Source organism: Peromyscus eremicus, chromosome 8a (genome assembly GCF_949786415.1).
Source record: "Peromyscus eremicus chromosome 8a, PerEre_H2_v1, whole genome shotgun sequence".
NCBI classification, from domain to species: Eukaryota; Metazoa; Chordata; class Mammalia; order Rodentia; family Cricetidae; genus Peromyscus; species Peromyscus eremicus.
Genome location: NC_081423.1, coordinates 78,944,545 through 78,958,557, shown reverse-complemented (window position 1 = coordinate 78,958,557; position 14,013 = coordinate 78,944,545). Strand labels below are relative to the sequence as shown.

General features: G+C 52.2%; 2 protein-coding genes and 1 long non-coding RNA gene across 3 annotated transcripts; 1 reads left to right on the top strand and 2 right to left on the bottom strand.

Annotated features, from left to right (window-relative positions):
- Nucleotides 1-1,457: 1,457 nt before the first annotated feature.
- On the bottom strand, nucleotides 1,458-4,035 carry Hoxb2 (homeobox B2). The gene is made up of 2 exons (XM_059269643.1): nucleotides 3,357-4,035; nucleotides 1,458-2,545 (listed from the first exon to the last, which is right to left on the bottom strand). The coding sequence occupies exons 1-2, from the start codon at nucleotides 3,763-3,765 to the stop codon at nucleotides 1,866-1,868; spliced, it is 1,089 nt and encodes a 362-aa protein (XP_059125626.1). The 5' UTR covers nucleotides 3,766-4,035; the 3' UTR covers nucleotides 1,458-1,865.
- A 5,128-nt stretch (nucleotides 4,036-9,163) lies between these two features.
- Nucleotides 9,164-12,692, bottom strand: Hoxb3 (homeobox B3). The gene is made up of 2 exons (XM_059271621.1): nucleotides 10,864-12,692; nucleotides 9,164-10,020 (listed from the first exon to the last, which is right to left on the bottom strand). The coding sequence occupies exons 1-2, from the start codon at nucleotides 11,309-11,311 to the stop codon at nucleotides 9,176-9,178; spliced, it is 1,293 nt and encodes a 430-aa protein (XP_059127604.1). The 5' UTR covers nucleotides 11,312-12,692; the 3' UTR covers nucleotides 9,164-9,175.
- On the top strand, nucleotides 10,216-12,586 carry LOC131917644 (uncharacterized). The gene is made up of 3 exons (XR_009380721.1): nucleotides 10,216-10,704; nucleotides 10,772-12,139; nucleotides 12,321-12,586. It is a non-coding gene; the product is annotated as an uncharacterized LOC131917644 (long non-coding RNA).
- Nucleotides 12,693-14,013: the final 1,321 nt, after the last annotated feature.

Sequence of the window (14,013 nt, the reverse complement as noted above, 5' to 3'; positions counted from 1 at the left end):
TAAGACAGTTTAAAGGATTAAATTCCAGCTGAATAAAATATGTGTACTTCCTACACTAAGGGACCCGTTTGGGGGGGAAAAAAATACAGTGGCTTTGCCTAGTCCTCCATGTCACCACCTACGTTGGCTCCTGCTGGTCTGAGAGAAAAGTCTAGGAGGCCCAGGAAATAAACTGCTTTCAAAAAAAAAAAAAAAAAAGGCAGCATCTGCCGGGGAGGTAGGTATCTGTTTCTGAGCCGGAGAAATATTAAATAAACCTGAGGAGGATGAATGGCTTTCCAGGGTCCCTTAAATCTCCTGGTTCCGGAGAACAATCCAGGAGGCAGATGGGGAAGAGCGATCTCTGCTTTGCCTTTCCTGAGTTTACCGAGCCGGGAAGGGTGCGGTGGGGGGCAAGAGCCGGGGAGCCGTGTTGCCATGGAGAATGAAGTTGTTGGTCAAGACAGGTGGGCCTGCATTTGGAAAACGCTCTGGCACGGTTTCAAAGCCCAGAGCAAAGGATCAAAAGCCACGCTGGGTGAAGTGGTCCCAGGTCTCCAGGCCCGCCTGCCCCTCCCACGCCGCAAGGCCTCCCCTTGGGTCCCCCGTCCTCTCCTTCCCTCTTTTCTTTTTTCTAAGTAAAATAAAATAAAACCCCACAATTGCTGGGAGGCTCCTAGACTGCCTTCTCTTCGGTGTGAAAGATCTGGCCTCAGGAAAGTGGGGGTGGGGACGGGCCGGGAGCCGACTCCGAGCATCCCCCAGCCGCTGTCATGGCGGCCACCGCTGCTTCCCCCGCGCTCCTAGCTGCCCGGCCCAGCGCCATTTTGAGCATCTTCCCTGCTTCCAGCTCTCCTCGCCGCTCGCCTGGCTAAACCTTCCCTCGTTGTAGGCCGGATGCTTCCCAAGCAGCCTCCGGGCTTCCTGACAAGACTCCTAACCCCGATTCCAGTCCCAAGCGACCTGCAGCCCAGCAGCACCCGGCGCAGGCCTCGGCCCAAGCTTGCCGAATCCCCGCCTGGCTTCTGCACCTGAAGCCTGCGGACTAGCAAGCCAGAGGATCTCCCTTCAATTCCTTTAACCCTCTGTGCCACCTCCAAGGCTCGAAGCTGGCTGGCCCCTGAGACATTTTCTTGCACCCGCTCCTGCTCCATGCTCTCTTTTCCCACCCACCCCATCTTTATTTCCAAGCAGGGAGCCAGGAAACATCTGAGCAGGGCCAAAGGCCGGCTGTGGGCGGACGGAGGACGAGTAAGTGACCAAGCTTCCACGAAACTACCAGTTCTTCCTGGTGTCATGGACAGAGCAGTGGCCACCAAGCAGGGTCACTTTTGTATCACCCGGACTTTGCCAGCCGGGGAGATGGGACCATGCTACTGCTTGGTCGCCCGAGCCAGAACAACCTCAAGCCGGACCTGGAAAAGCGAAACTGGCCATAGAGTCTTGGGAAAAGAGCTGGAACCCAACACAAACACTCGTTTTCGTATTATAAAGACATTTATTTAATCTATGAAAATAATGTACAATAAATACTTTCCCCTTTTCCTATTATTAAACAATTTTAATAAATAATCTACGATCTAAAACTTAAAAAAGAGGAAAATAGGTCCCTCTAGTTCTTTTTAAGAAAAACCTCCCCCACTAGAGTTTAATTATTCCTGAGATTTCGTTGGAAGGAGTTTTACCAAATGGAATTTTTCTGTGTGGTTTTTAAAAAGTGAAAGGGAGGGAGTGGATTAAGCGCTAATTCATTAATACCTGAATTTTAGCAAAACACGTAAATGTGACTAGGGGTGGAGAAGGCTCGATATTTTTTTTTCCCCAACAGCCAAAGAGGACCAGGTGGAAAGGGTCAAGGAAAGGAAAAAAAAAAAAAAAAAAAAAGGTTAGGGAAACTGCAAGTCGATGGCACAGAGCGTGCTGGTGAAGAAGTCCAGCTCTTCCTCGGAAAAGGGGACGGGGCTGTCCAGAGAGCCTTGCAGGCTGGGAGAAAGGCCTCCGGACATCTGGAGACAAGAGTCTGTAGCGAAGAAGTTGAGGTCGGGCAGGAAAGGCGAATCCGGCTGCTCAGGGCAGGTGTCTTCGGGCAGGGGCTCTGGCTGCAGGCCTCGGGCTCTGAGCATCGTGCAGCCGGGGCTCGGCGCGCCCACACTCTCCAGGGGAGTGGCAGGAGGCGCGGGTAGCGGTGCACCCCGGGGACCCTGCGCGGCTTCGGCCGGGAGGAAGCAGGCTTCTCGCAGCCGGTGAGAGGCGGAGGTGCCGCCGGGGCTGACTGCGGGTTCCTCGGCTGGGTCTCCCGAGTCATCCGGGGCGCTCGGCCCGCCTGGCTCCCCATCCGGCGGCTCCCGATGCTGAGTCTGCCGCTTGTGTTTCATGCGTCGGTTCTGGAACCAGACTTTGACCTGCCTTTCGGTGAGGTCCAGCAAAGCGGCAATCTCCACGCGTCGCGGCCGGCACAAATACTTGTTGAAGTGGAACTCCTTCTCCAGCTCCAGCAGTTGCGTGTTGGTGTAGGCCGTGCGCAGCCTGCGCGAGCCGCCGCCGCTCTCCGGCAGTCCCGGGCCATCTGCGAGGAAAGCACCCTGCGTATCAGAGAGATCTCAACCCAGCCTCGCTTTAGCTGAGATCGTGAGCACCCCATCCGCTAAAAAGACAGTCAACAGTCCTACCCGAGCTCCCACCCCACCCCCAAAGCGGTTCCCCCTCTGTGTCTTTAGGGGTTTTTTGTTTTGGTTTGGTTGGGTTTTGGGTTTTTTGTTTTGTTTTGTTTCGTTTTTTTAGCGCTCTCCCACGCAGGAAAGACCTGGCCCGGGTCAGATCGGTGCATTCAGAGCCGCCCACGGGCCACGTAGGGGGCGGGGAGCAATTCCTTTTTCGCTCCCAGAACCTCAGAGCCTCCCTCCCCCCCCCCCCAGTCCTCCCAATGGACCCCTCAGTTCGGAACTTTCCACCTCAATCTGGAGAGAGGGATCTTCACCCCTTTCCTTCCTAGCTTTTGAATTTCCCCTTCTCTTCCTAAGCTTGGGAGAAGTAGGAGAATCGCATCGTTTCCTGGCTCCAGATTCAATCCCAGGCACAACACTCCGTTCTACATAGATAATGGGAAAAGACTTCTATCGAATCATTTTCTTTTCACACATTAAAAAAAAAAAAAAAAAAAAAAAAACCACCCTACCCCCCAAGTCAGCTTCCAAAATCTGCTGAGGGGTGGTGGTAGGGCCGCTGGCTCTGGCTAGGCCTGGACCCCAGCGGGATACTCTGCTTCCCTAACCCCAGGATCCATCAACCCCGGGGAACCCCACCAGACTCCCCGCCATCTCACTTTCTCCCCTTCTCTTGCAGCTGCCCCTCACCCCGCCCCCACTAGGCTCACCCACCTGAAGGGGATCCGACCCCGGAGGCCCGGACCGAGGAAGCGGCTGGAGAAGGAGATGCGGCGGCGGCTTGGCTGGGTTTCTTGGCGGATTTCTTCTCTTTCATCCAGGGGAACTCGGGGGCTGGGGGGGCGGCGGGGAGTGGCGGCGGCGGCGGCGGCGGCGGCGGCGGCGGCGGCAGAGCAGGCCCATCTTCGGCTTGCTTTTGGCTCCCGGGTCTCTGAAGGGTGGAGGCGCCGGGCTGGAGGCTGGGGAAGGTTTGCTCCAGAGGAGGAGGAGGAGGAATTAATGTCGACTCCTTGATTGATGAAGTTTGAAATGTCTCCAAGACAGCGGGGAAGGAAGTCAGACACTCCGCGAGCGATGGCTGGCTGTTTATAAACCCAATCTCCCTCTCAAATTCAAAATTCATGGCTTTCAATGGTGGGGGAGGGGGCCTGCTGGGGGGGGCGTCAGGAGGGAGGATCGGAAGGGACCCCCTCTCCCGCGCCCCCCCAGGTTTATGCAATGAAGCGATTTCGCGGGGGAGGGGAATTTCTCTCTCTCTCTCTTTTTTTTTTAAATTTAGGCCTTTATAATTGTATATTGCTGATAAATACAAGCGTATGGGGACTCTCTCTATTAAACCCAGGACTCCGACGAAATTGCAGGGAATTCATGGTCACGGGACCGGTCTCCGCCAATCGCTCGTCTGGGCCTGGTGGAAAACACAGGCATTATTTGCTTTAATTGATTCAAAAACTCCAGAGGACCACGACCTGGATACCATAAGCCTTCCTCCTGTACCCCTATTCCAACCCCAGCGCCCCCACACTCTCCCCAGTTGCTCTCTTCTCCGAGAAAAGCCCGAAGAACAGCTTCCTCCCCTTCAGAGACTGTGTGGTGGTGGGAGCCTGTAGAAACAACCAAATTTAAGGGAGAAATGGTCTTCTTGTCTAAAGATTTTAATTGGGTCAACGAATATGCTTTCTTTATGTGGCCATCAGTATATCCTCTCCCCTTCCCAACCACCCTCCAAAGAGCAAAAGCCCATTTGGGAGGAAGTAGGGGTACAAAGAGGCTTCCACTCTTTGGGAAAAGGTCAGTATTAAGGTGAAAAATCAGAACGGAGGTTGATGGACGGAGCTCTGACCACCAGCAGCAGGGACCCACCCACCCTCTGGAAGCAGCAGTTCAAACTTAAGAAATGCACAAGCTGGCACAAAGCAGCGAGGTGCCAGGAGCACTTGGGGACACTGGTCTCCTTCCCAGCCATGTGCCCTGAATTCTGTCCTCTGCCCAGTATTTACAGGCAATACTTTATGTCTACTGGCCTTCTTCCTGTTGGGATCATCTATACTCATACTCTGTGACACCACAGCACTGTTCAGTAGGAGGGTCCAAGAAGGTCTAAGATGGCAGATACATTCATAGCCCTCAGGTTGTGTCTGTGTCTATGTCCAGGGCACCAAGGTAGCCATCCACAAAAGTTTCAAAGCTAAAATTAATGTAATGGGGGAGGGCACTTTCCCTCAGGACAAAGGGACTTTCTCTGTCATATTTGCCTTTGTGCAATTTTTTTAAATCCCTGGTTTAAAAAAAAAATCCCTAAAGATGGAGGGAGAAGAAATAAAGACCACCACTGGGATTATATTCGGTTTATGACCCCCAGAGGGGGGAAAATAATGTATTCTATTGTGAGGGGACTATGATAAGCTCCACTTTACAATGTTGTAATTTACTAGAGGGAGGAGACACAAAACTCGGAGCCACAAGCAATTTGGTGGGAAACTAGGCCTCAGAGCTGAAAACGAAAAGTCGATCTGGGGGAAGATTTTTAAATAAGTGGGTCAGAGGGACCAAGAGGAGATGAGGCGATCAATCTTAGCCCCCTGACAGCTCCCTCCGATTGCATCAAAGAATTTGGCTCTTTGGGAAAGCAGAGGGAACAGCCTAAATTCCACATCCCTTAAAAAGGCCTGAGGGAGGGGTAGCAGAAGAGAAAGGTGATTCTGGGAGGGCCAGGAAACAGATGGGAAATGGAGACAGAGGGAAGGCGCTAACTTGGGTGGAAAGTTTGCCCCGGAGAACTCCCACGGCTATGGCCTCCCCTCCCCCTCTTCGCTCCCTGCCGCCCAGCCTGGAGGAGAAGGCTGGTTAGCAGAGAAATGGCAAGTCAGCGGAGAGCTGGAACTAGAAACTTTCTGTCAATGTAACGTCCGCGTGGGTGGTGGTGAGTATTTATAGAAAGGAAAAAAAAAAAAGGAAAGAAAATAAAAAGGCAGAGAAGTCTGACTAGAAGGTGGGGGTGGGGGACCCGGATCTGGCCGCTGCAAGGACAGAAAGAGGCAGGCTCTTGGGGAACTGCTCTTAACTGGGCCAGAGGGCCAGAGAGGGTGGTGTGTAACTCAGCTTTAAAAAAAATGTGTATGTATATAATATATATTCCATTTGGGTGGTGGTTAGCAGGGGAGAATCCAAATAGTAGCTGTGTGCAAGTTACACAGTGGGGCCTGTGAGGGGCCTTCTCCCTGGCTGTGCCCTTGGACACCTCTACAAGTTTCCTAACCAGCTGGCTGCAGTATCCAGGGTTCTTCTAAGGCAATCAGGGCCCAGACTGTCCCGTAGGAAATACAGCTCTCTAACCCTTGATGACAGATTTTATGGCCAGATTAGTGAACAGCAGAAAACTTGGGTGTTAAAGGGGGGTGGGGGAGGGAACCCTCCTTCCCAGAGACATCCCTCCTGCTCCCTGTCCGCTAGGAACCTTACAGCATAGATTTTTAGCCATGTTTTTAACAGCTTTAGCTGAGTACCTGGAGTCTTGAAAACAGAAGGGTAGGTTCTATTTTTGTTTATAGCCCTAGCTTCAAGCCAAAGCACTGCTTTTGGTCGATCTAGCTAAAGTCTCTCTTACCCTGTTCCTCTCCAGCTAGGTAAATAAGCAACCCACCCCTCCCTCCATCCGCAGAGCCAAACATGACCCTTCATGTAGGCCTATCATTCAGGAAAAGTTACTCAGGGAAGAGAAAAAGGAAAGGAAAGACAGACCCTTGAGCGTTATTTGATCCCAATCAAGCTTTGCACGCTCCTCTGCTCTTAATGCATAGCCTGACCTAATGCTAAATTGCTTGCTGCCTGGATGAACCAAGTCCAGTTTTAAAAAAAAATCCTACATGGTGGGGAAGGGATGTATTGTTCAGGTTGTTTTTTTATTGTTATTTATTGTTGCATAAAGACTGTAATTACTAACCTTGGACTGCCAGGATGCAACATAAAAATGAAAATCAGCCCTCGCTTTAAGGCTGGGGGCCTAGAACGATTCTCACCCCCACCCCACCCCCCATATCACCCCTACCACCAAATATATGCTCCTAATTAAGCAATGCGGGCGCAACGCTTACAATTAGAATTATGTAACTCTTCAGCAAGCAGCCATTGCTTCTCTTTGAACGAATTAGCTCCATATTTCAGCCTCCCTGTCTCCTCGCTCTCATCGGATACCGCGATGCGGCGGTGACATTTCATCTTTGACAGACCCTCTCTATCCTCGCTCCACTGTGATAAAACTTTTATGGAACCAGGACTAAGAAATGAAGTTTTCCCGAGGATCGTGGAAACAGAGCCTCGCATTAGCCTGGGGACCATTTTATTTACGCTTGGTTTCAGCAGCTTTCCTGGCTTCCTTCTTCTCCCTTTCCCGGGCAGGAGAAATCAAACTGGCCTCCCCTGCCTTTGCCCTGGGCTTCATCAAATGATTTAATTTCACTTCAGTTCTAAGGCTTGACCTGAGAAGTCTAGGCCTGGGTTTGTTGTTGTTTTTTTCCCCCAGATTAATCATTTTCCTTTGTTTTCATTTTAGACCCAATGGTGGTTGGGCTTCAGGTCACGTGACAGCCTCCTTGTAGCTCCGGAAGAGAATCCTGAAGTTTAGGTTGCCTGGAAGAAGCAGTAATAAGCTAGATTTTGATTTGGTTTGACGTGGGCAGAGGGATGCATAGAGGTGCTGGTCAAAGAAGGAAGGCCAAGGACTGAGGAAAAAGGCCAAACAGACAGCCCAAGATCCCCTTCCCTTCCCCAACTTGTTACTTAAACCTTAGCTGCAGCACTTGGCAGAATGGTCTAGACTGTTAGGAATGTCAAAACCCGAGTTTAAACCAGGAGGAAATGCTGGGGAAGGAGACAGGGGCCTGAGCAGTAGACAAAAAGGCCAGAAAAGTGTCTTCAATGCCCTCCTCTTAGGGGACACTTGGCAATTGGAGCCTTTTCTCTGCAATCTGAATCAGACCACCAGGACAAGATAAAATTGATAACAGAAAGTTTATTCAAGAATTGTTTTGACAGACAACCCTTTTAACTAAGGGGGGGAAAAGTAACTACAGAAGAACAAAGAAAGTTCCAAGAGAGAATTAACTCTAAGTCTACAAATTCAGGACTATACAGTGACCATTAGGAGCTGAGTTCATGCCTTTTAGAACTAATTACAATTGCTCATAAGTACGAGTTTAACATAAATCTACAGCTCTTGTCTAGAATACAGTAAAAACTAAAACAGCTGGTTTTACATGACAGGGAACACAACATCCTTTATAACAAGTAAATACTAAAAAAGTACATTTTTTCCTTTTTTGTTCCTCATATAAATACATAATGTAGGGGGGATAAATAATACAAAAAAAGAAAATATTTTAACAGGCTATAACCAATAAATATATATGAAAATGTTCACTAGAACACACGCTTTTTGAGCGAAGCTGGACTTTTGCAGGCCCAGGCATCTCTCACAGTTGGTTTTTTTTTTTTTTTAATATCCATTAAAATGTAAACTCCAAGTGCAACAAGAGCGTCCTGTCAGGGGCTGGAGCAAGGTTCACGGGCCCAGCTGCAGCCCCTGCCGAGGACAGACAGTTTGTTCAAATATACCCTGTTTTCACATTAAGTCAAGAGAGTAACAGAAGAAAAAGGGAAGTGGGGAGCTCCATGTGGGTTGCTTTCCGTGGAGGAGAGAGTGGGATGGGGTGGGAGCTGAGAGGCTGCAGAGCAGGCAAAACCTCCCAGTCCTGACACCTTTGCCTGCCTTAGCCTCTTAACTTTTCCTTAAAAGAAAAAAAATATATTTATTTATATTATAGGCAGCTCTAACCTTCAGGGTCTCCCACCATCCCTGAGCCCTCTGAAACTTGCCATCAATACGGGTGGGGTATAGATACGTCCTTAGATCAGAAAATCATGGGGCTAGAAATGGTGGGCATGGCAGGAAGCCCCGAATAGATGGGGGCAAATTGAGGCTTTAGGGGTGTGGAAGGGAAACACTTTGTGCCCTTAGATTTAAATGTGTTTTGTTATTTCTCATAAGGAGAATGAAAGGGAGGACCAGAAAAAAAAAATCAAGATTTGGGGGAATTGCCCACAGAGATAGAAGGTAAGTTGGTTGGTTGGTTGGTTGATTGCTTGGTTGGTTGGTTGGTTGGTTGGTTAATGAAAGCCAAGCCATAAGTTTTGAATGTGCTTCTCTGCCCTGCTTGCCTATCTTGGTTCCGTCTACCCAACTGACTCCCTCTCCAATCTGAAATCCCAACTTGGTAGTACTGGAGCCCTGGGATTGATGTGGTGGCCTCCAACCTGCTGTGGGTTCCTTTCCAAGGGTGTGGGCGGGCAGATGGAACCAGGCGTGGAGGACTCAGGCCAGGGAGAGGGGAAGGCGCCCCAGGCCTGTCTTGTTTCTGGAAGCCTGCAACCACCCCAACACACACCTCTTCCAGGCCTCCAGACTGCCCCCACCACCAGCTCCACCATCTCCCTGGCCCTTGATCTCGCCCCCCACCCCCCACCCGCCCCTCACATCACAGGTGTGTCAATTTGGGCGCTTCTTGGATTCTACCCTGAGGTGGTGCGTGGTGAGAGGAGAGGTCTGTGTAGGTGGGGTGAGGATCACAGGGTCCGTGATGCTGGCTGGGGGCCATAGGGGGCGCCCCGTTGTAGTCCAGGTTCCCCGAGGGGTGGTGGGAAAGGTGATTGAGGCCGTAGAGGGAGGGGCCGGCAGGGGGCGGCAGCGGATCCGCATAGCCACCCCCGCCCACGTACACCGGGCTGCCCTGCATGGTGGGCGTCCCGTAGGCGCCCCCGTTGGCTTGGAGGACGTGGGGCTCGTACTCGGGCGCCGGGGTCGGGGGGTACTTCTGCGGGGCGCCGCAACCCTTGAGAGGGGGCTGGTAGTTGGAGGGCAGCGCGTAGGCATTCTGGTGGCCTTTGCCGAAGGCTGGCGGGGACGGGCTGTCATAGCTGGGGGTCATGGAGTGTAAGGCGTTCATGAAGCCGGCGGTGGACTGCATGGGCTGTGGGGGGCTGCCGGCCGGAGAGGGACCCCCAGACGACGAGGCCAGCCCTTTGGCCTTCTGGTCTTTCTTGTATTTCATGCGGCGGTTCTGGAACCAGATCTTGATCTGGCGCTCGCTGAGGTTCAGCAGATTGGCCATCTCCACGCGGCGCGGCCGGCACAAGTAGCGGTTGAAGTGGAACTCTTTCTCCAGCTCCACCAGCTGCGCGCTTGTGTACGCCGTCCGTGCCCGCTTGGACGCCGCCGACCCCGGGGGGCTCTTGTCCCCTCCCCCGCCGCCGCTGCCGCCCCCGCCGCTGCTACCGCCGCCGCTGCCGCCGCCGCCGCCGCCGCCGCCACCACAACCTTCTGCTGGACCCGAGGGGGAGGAGGGGGAAGGGGAGAAAATGAAATAAAAGATAATTACTGAACACGCCGAAATTGAATGCATCGTTTCTTAATAAATCCAGGTCTGGACTCCGGAGCCCCCGCCACCCTCCCCTTCGCGTCCCCGCCTCCTCCCCGACACCCCCCTCCCACCTCCCGTCGCATTAGCGGACACTCTATAATAGTGGCATTTATTAAGAGACCTGTTCTCCTCTCACTGCCCCAGCTTATGAAAATTTGATCATGTCACACAGACAGAGCTGCGTGGCCATTTATTTAGGGTTAGATTTTTGCGTGTGCGCTCACCCCTCCCCATATATCCAAACCCAAGTCTGAGATGATCTTCTCATTCTGTCCGTCCTCTTTACAGGATGGGTGACTGAGAACACCTTGGGGGAACTGGACACGGGTGGGCAGGGCCTGGAAGTGTGTCACTAGAGACTGCGGTGGCTGAAGGCCAGGACCCCGGGCCTCCTGAGCGATGGTGATTAATACCCACAATAATCATACTTAATAATAATCTATCCTTGATGACTCTGTGCCCTCCAGGCGATGCGGCCTTGGGAAGGGCTCTGAGGCCAACCGTCCCACCTCCTGGAAATTCTTGGAAACCCAGGCGGAGGATGGCTGGAGGGACTGGGTGTTGGCAGGGTCAGAGGTCATCAGGTGGTAAGAGGTACTGGGCGCGGGGTGGGGTGGGGGGGGAGAAGCGGCAGCCACCTAATATTGTTCCCAGGCGCCTTGTGGGCGCCTAGGGGTCGAATGCTAGAATAACAGTGACATTCTTGGACTGGACAAAAGCTGACGGTGAAGGCAGAGAGCTGGTACCTGTGCCGGGGGAGCTGTTTTTCAGCTTGGACGTTTGCCTCGACTCTTTCATCCAGGGGAATATCTGTTTGGTGAGGGTAGAGTTGGAGCCGGGACCGCACTTGGGGGGGCCGCTTTTGCTGGGCCCGCTCCCGTTATTGCTGTTGCTAGTGGTACTGGTAGGTGCGGCGCTGGGTGGGGGTGAGCCCGGCGGGGCGGGCAGGGGCTCTGGGGCCAGGCCGGGCCTCATGCAGCTGCCGTTGAGCTCCTTGCTCTTGGCATGTGGGGCGGCATTGCCCAGGGACTGCAGGGAACACGCTGAGCGCTGGTAGTCACCCTCCAGGTGCGTAGCGGCCTGAAAGGGGGGCTGGGGAGGCCCGTCGTAGCCGAAACCATTGCTGCCAGGATACGAGGAGTAGCCTCCGAAGAGCGCAGCTGCCGTGTTGTCGTAGTAGGTGGCTTTCTGCATCGCTGGGCGAGGCCCGGGCAGTGGGTGGCAACTTGCAAGGGCCTGATACCCTCACGACCGGACATTGGCACCCCTGGGGGTCACGTGACACGCCGGACCCCCCCTCCCCTTTCTGCCCCCCTCCTCCCGGGTCTGTTCCAAGCGGCTGACCTGCGGGGCGAGAGAAGAGACACACGGGGAGAAGAGGACTGGGCCTCGAATCCATCTTAGGAACTAAAAAGGGAACTGACATCAATAGGGATTTTTTTCTTCTCTCCTCGCCAGGCTTTCTGCAGCAGACGCTGGGACCAAGCATCTGACCTGACATGGATGCTTCTTGCTTCAACTTTAATTTTAAAGAAAAAACAAAATAAAACAAAACACCGATTTTCATTTTGATTTTTTTTTTAAAGGATTGTACTCCTTTGGGGAATGCTTGGGAATAGGATACCATTGCTTCGCGGACCATGGCTTCCTTCCCTCCTGCTCGTACACCAGCCCCTGACCTTTCCTACAATTTCTACTTACCTCCCCCCACCCAACTCTGGGAAAGGGCAATTCCAGGGAGGGGGCACTATTAGACTCCAAAATAAAAGCATCTTGGAGGCCCTCGTCCCAGTGTAGAGGCCTCTGTCTCCTCTCTCTCCTCTCTCCAGATCCTTCCACCTAAGCAAAGTCTAGCCTGGAAGGAACTTGCAGATCTTGGACCCAAGCCAGACTGAAAAGCAAGTTCATCTGGGACCCTTCCCTCCAGGAAGATCATAACAGCCTAAGGTAGAAAATTCCTGAAGATTTTTAACCCCCAGAGCCAGTGGAACCAAGCCTCATCCATCTATGTCCCATCTGCAGGTACCGTCACCTCCAGTCTTGGCTCGGGCAAGCCTGGGACCTAGCAGCCAGCGCCCCTGTGGAGCCTCCAAATGGAGCGTGATTGTTTTGATTTCCCAGGCAGGACCGGTTGGTGCTACGACCATTTGGCTTGAGGCTCCCCCATCCTTTCCATAATAGACTGTGTTCTTTTCTTTCTCAGGAAAAAAAGTAAAAAGAAAAAGAAAAGATGGCACAACTGCTGGAATTTTTCTACTGAGGTGGGGGAAAATTATTCAGGACGAAAAAGACTCATAAAACAATTTGAGCACTATTCTTCTCTGGGTTTGGAAAGGGGGCTGTTTACTGAGGTTCCCAACAGCAAAAATAAATAAATAAATAAGATGATGCTCACTATTTTAATACAGCCTTTCAAAAGTGCACCAGAAAAATAAAGCTTGACCACCGTGTCAGGGGATTTTGTATTCGTTCCCAGATTTCTGACTGTATCACTCCTGTGTCTTCTCCAGCCCTCCGTGGGTGGGTACAGCCCTAAAACCTCCAGACTGATCCTTTCTGTGTCATGTGCTTTTGGAAGAACCAGCTGGTCAACTCCAAAGAAAACTTAACTTAGTAAAAATAAAATGAAAGGGATGCCGGGGGAGTGTGTCCCTCTCTCACAAACGCTGCTCCTAACGGAAAGATTTATACTTAAATGGGAGCTGATGTAGCTCTGAGTTCCGATTGGATTCCGAGAAATTTTTGTTTCTGTTAATACACATGGGTCTGCTAAGCAGCAGGTCCTTCCTTCCAGGGAGTACTGGAGTTCAATTGACCAGGCTGACCCAATCCTTTTATTATTATTACCATTAGCCTCTGATGATTTAACCAAAATTAGCTTCGGAGCAGCCCTGGCTGAAAGGGAGAATTAATTAACCGGCATCAGTTGAGTTTGCTATTAATAGATAGAAAAGAGAATGAAATAAAAACGTTGGAGGGGGTTAGCTGGCTGGGCCCTGGCTTTATTTAGTCTAAATGATTGTTACAGGAATAATGATGATGGTGGTGGTAATAATAATAGTAATAAATAAAAACCTAGTAATTTGACTAGACGCCTGGGGCTGAAATTTCTGTCGCTCCCCCAGCAATAAGCCCCAAACCATCGCAGGACAGAGGCCAGGCGAGTGTGGGAAGCGAAGGAGCCAGAGACGTGATAGGAAAGAATGGAGACTCCGCTGGCGGTGAGACAGAGACAGGGCCAGGAAGGTTTGTGGATTCGGAGAGCCTCCAGCTGCCGCTGCTGGCCGGCTGTCTGGCCGCTGCTGCCTCGGTGGCTGGAGAGAAGCTACCAGCCTCCTGCTCAGGCTCAAGGAAGCGAGGAGAAACCGATCGGGACGCCGAACTGGTTAGCTGCGGCAGGTTCCAAGCACACCGGGCCGGGCCCGGGCCGAGCCCCGCGGCGGCAAGTTTGGCGCTGGAGGTAACCGAATTAAAAGGCGCCTTAGCAACTCTGCTCCGGGACTTTGCCCAACAAGGTTCCAGGCTGGAAGGCGCAGAGGCCTGGCTAACGGGACAGTAAGGGAAGGGACGGTGCCGCGGGGATCTGAGAGCTGGGATCCAGAAGAGGGGGTGGGGAACGGCTCTACCCAGCCAAACATGTCTATTTCCCTTGCCTCCATGTTGGAAAAATTCAGGCTCCATATGGCTCTTCGGAAGGGTGGGAGGGAGACAGTGGTTCCCGGCTTCCCCTCAGGGTCTCGCCAGAGAAGGGAGGCAAGCCCCCCTCCAGAACCCCACCTTTCCAGGCACACTCCTGGGAGAGCCAGGAAGGGTAACAATAGCCGGAGAAACCCCAAGAGAGAAGATAGGCCACCTTCCAGGACTTAAAAAAAAATAATGAAAGGAAGAAAAATAAA

What these genes read in the sequence shown, in the direction of transcription:
- Hoxb2 (XM_059269643.1), bottom strand. Translation starts at nt 3,765, where the DNA reads ATGAATTTTGAATTTGAGAGGGAGATTGGGTTTATAAACAGCCAGCCA. An exon ending in CGGGGTCGGATCCCCTTCAG is followed by an intron (nt 2,546 to 3,356) that starts GTGGGTGAGCCT and finishes CTTTCCTCGCAG; the next exon opens with ATGGCCCGGGACTGCCGGAG.
- Hoxb3 (XM_059271621.1), bottom strand. Translation starts at nt 11,311, where the DNA reads ATGCAGAAAGCCACCTACTACGACAACACGGCAGCTGCGCTCTTCGGA. An exon ending in AAACAGCTCCCCCGGCACAG is followed by an intron (nt 10,021 to 10,863) that starts GTACCAGCTCTC and finishes CCTCGGGTCCAG; the next exon opens with CAGAAGGTTGTGGTGGCGGC.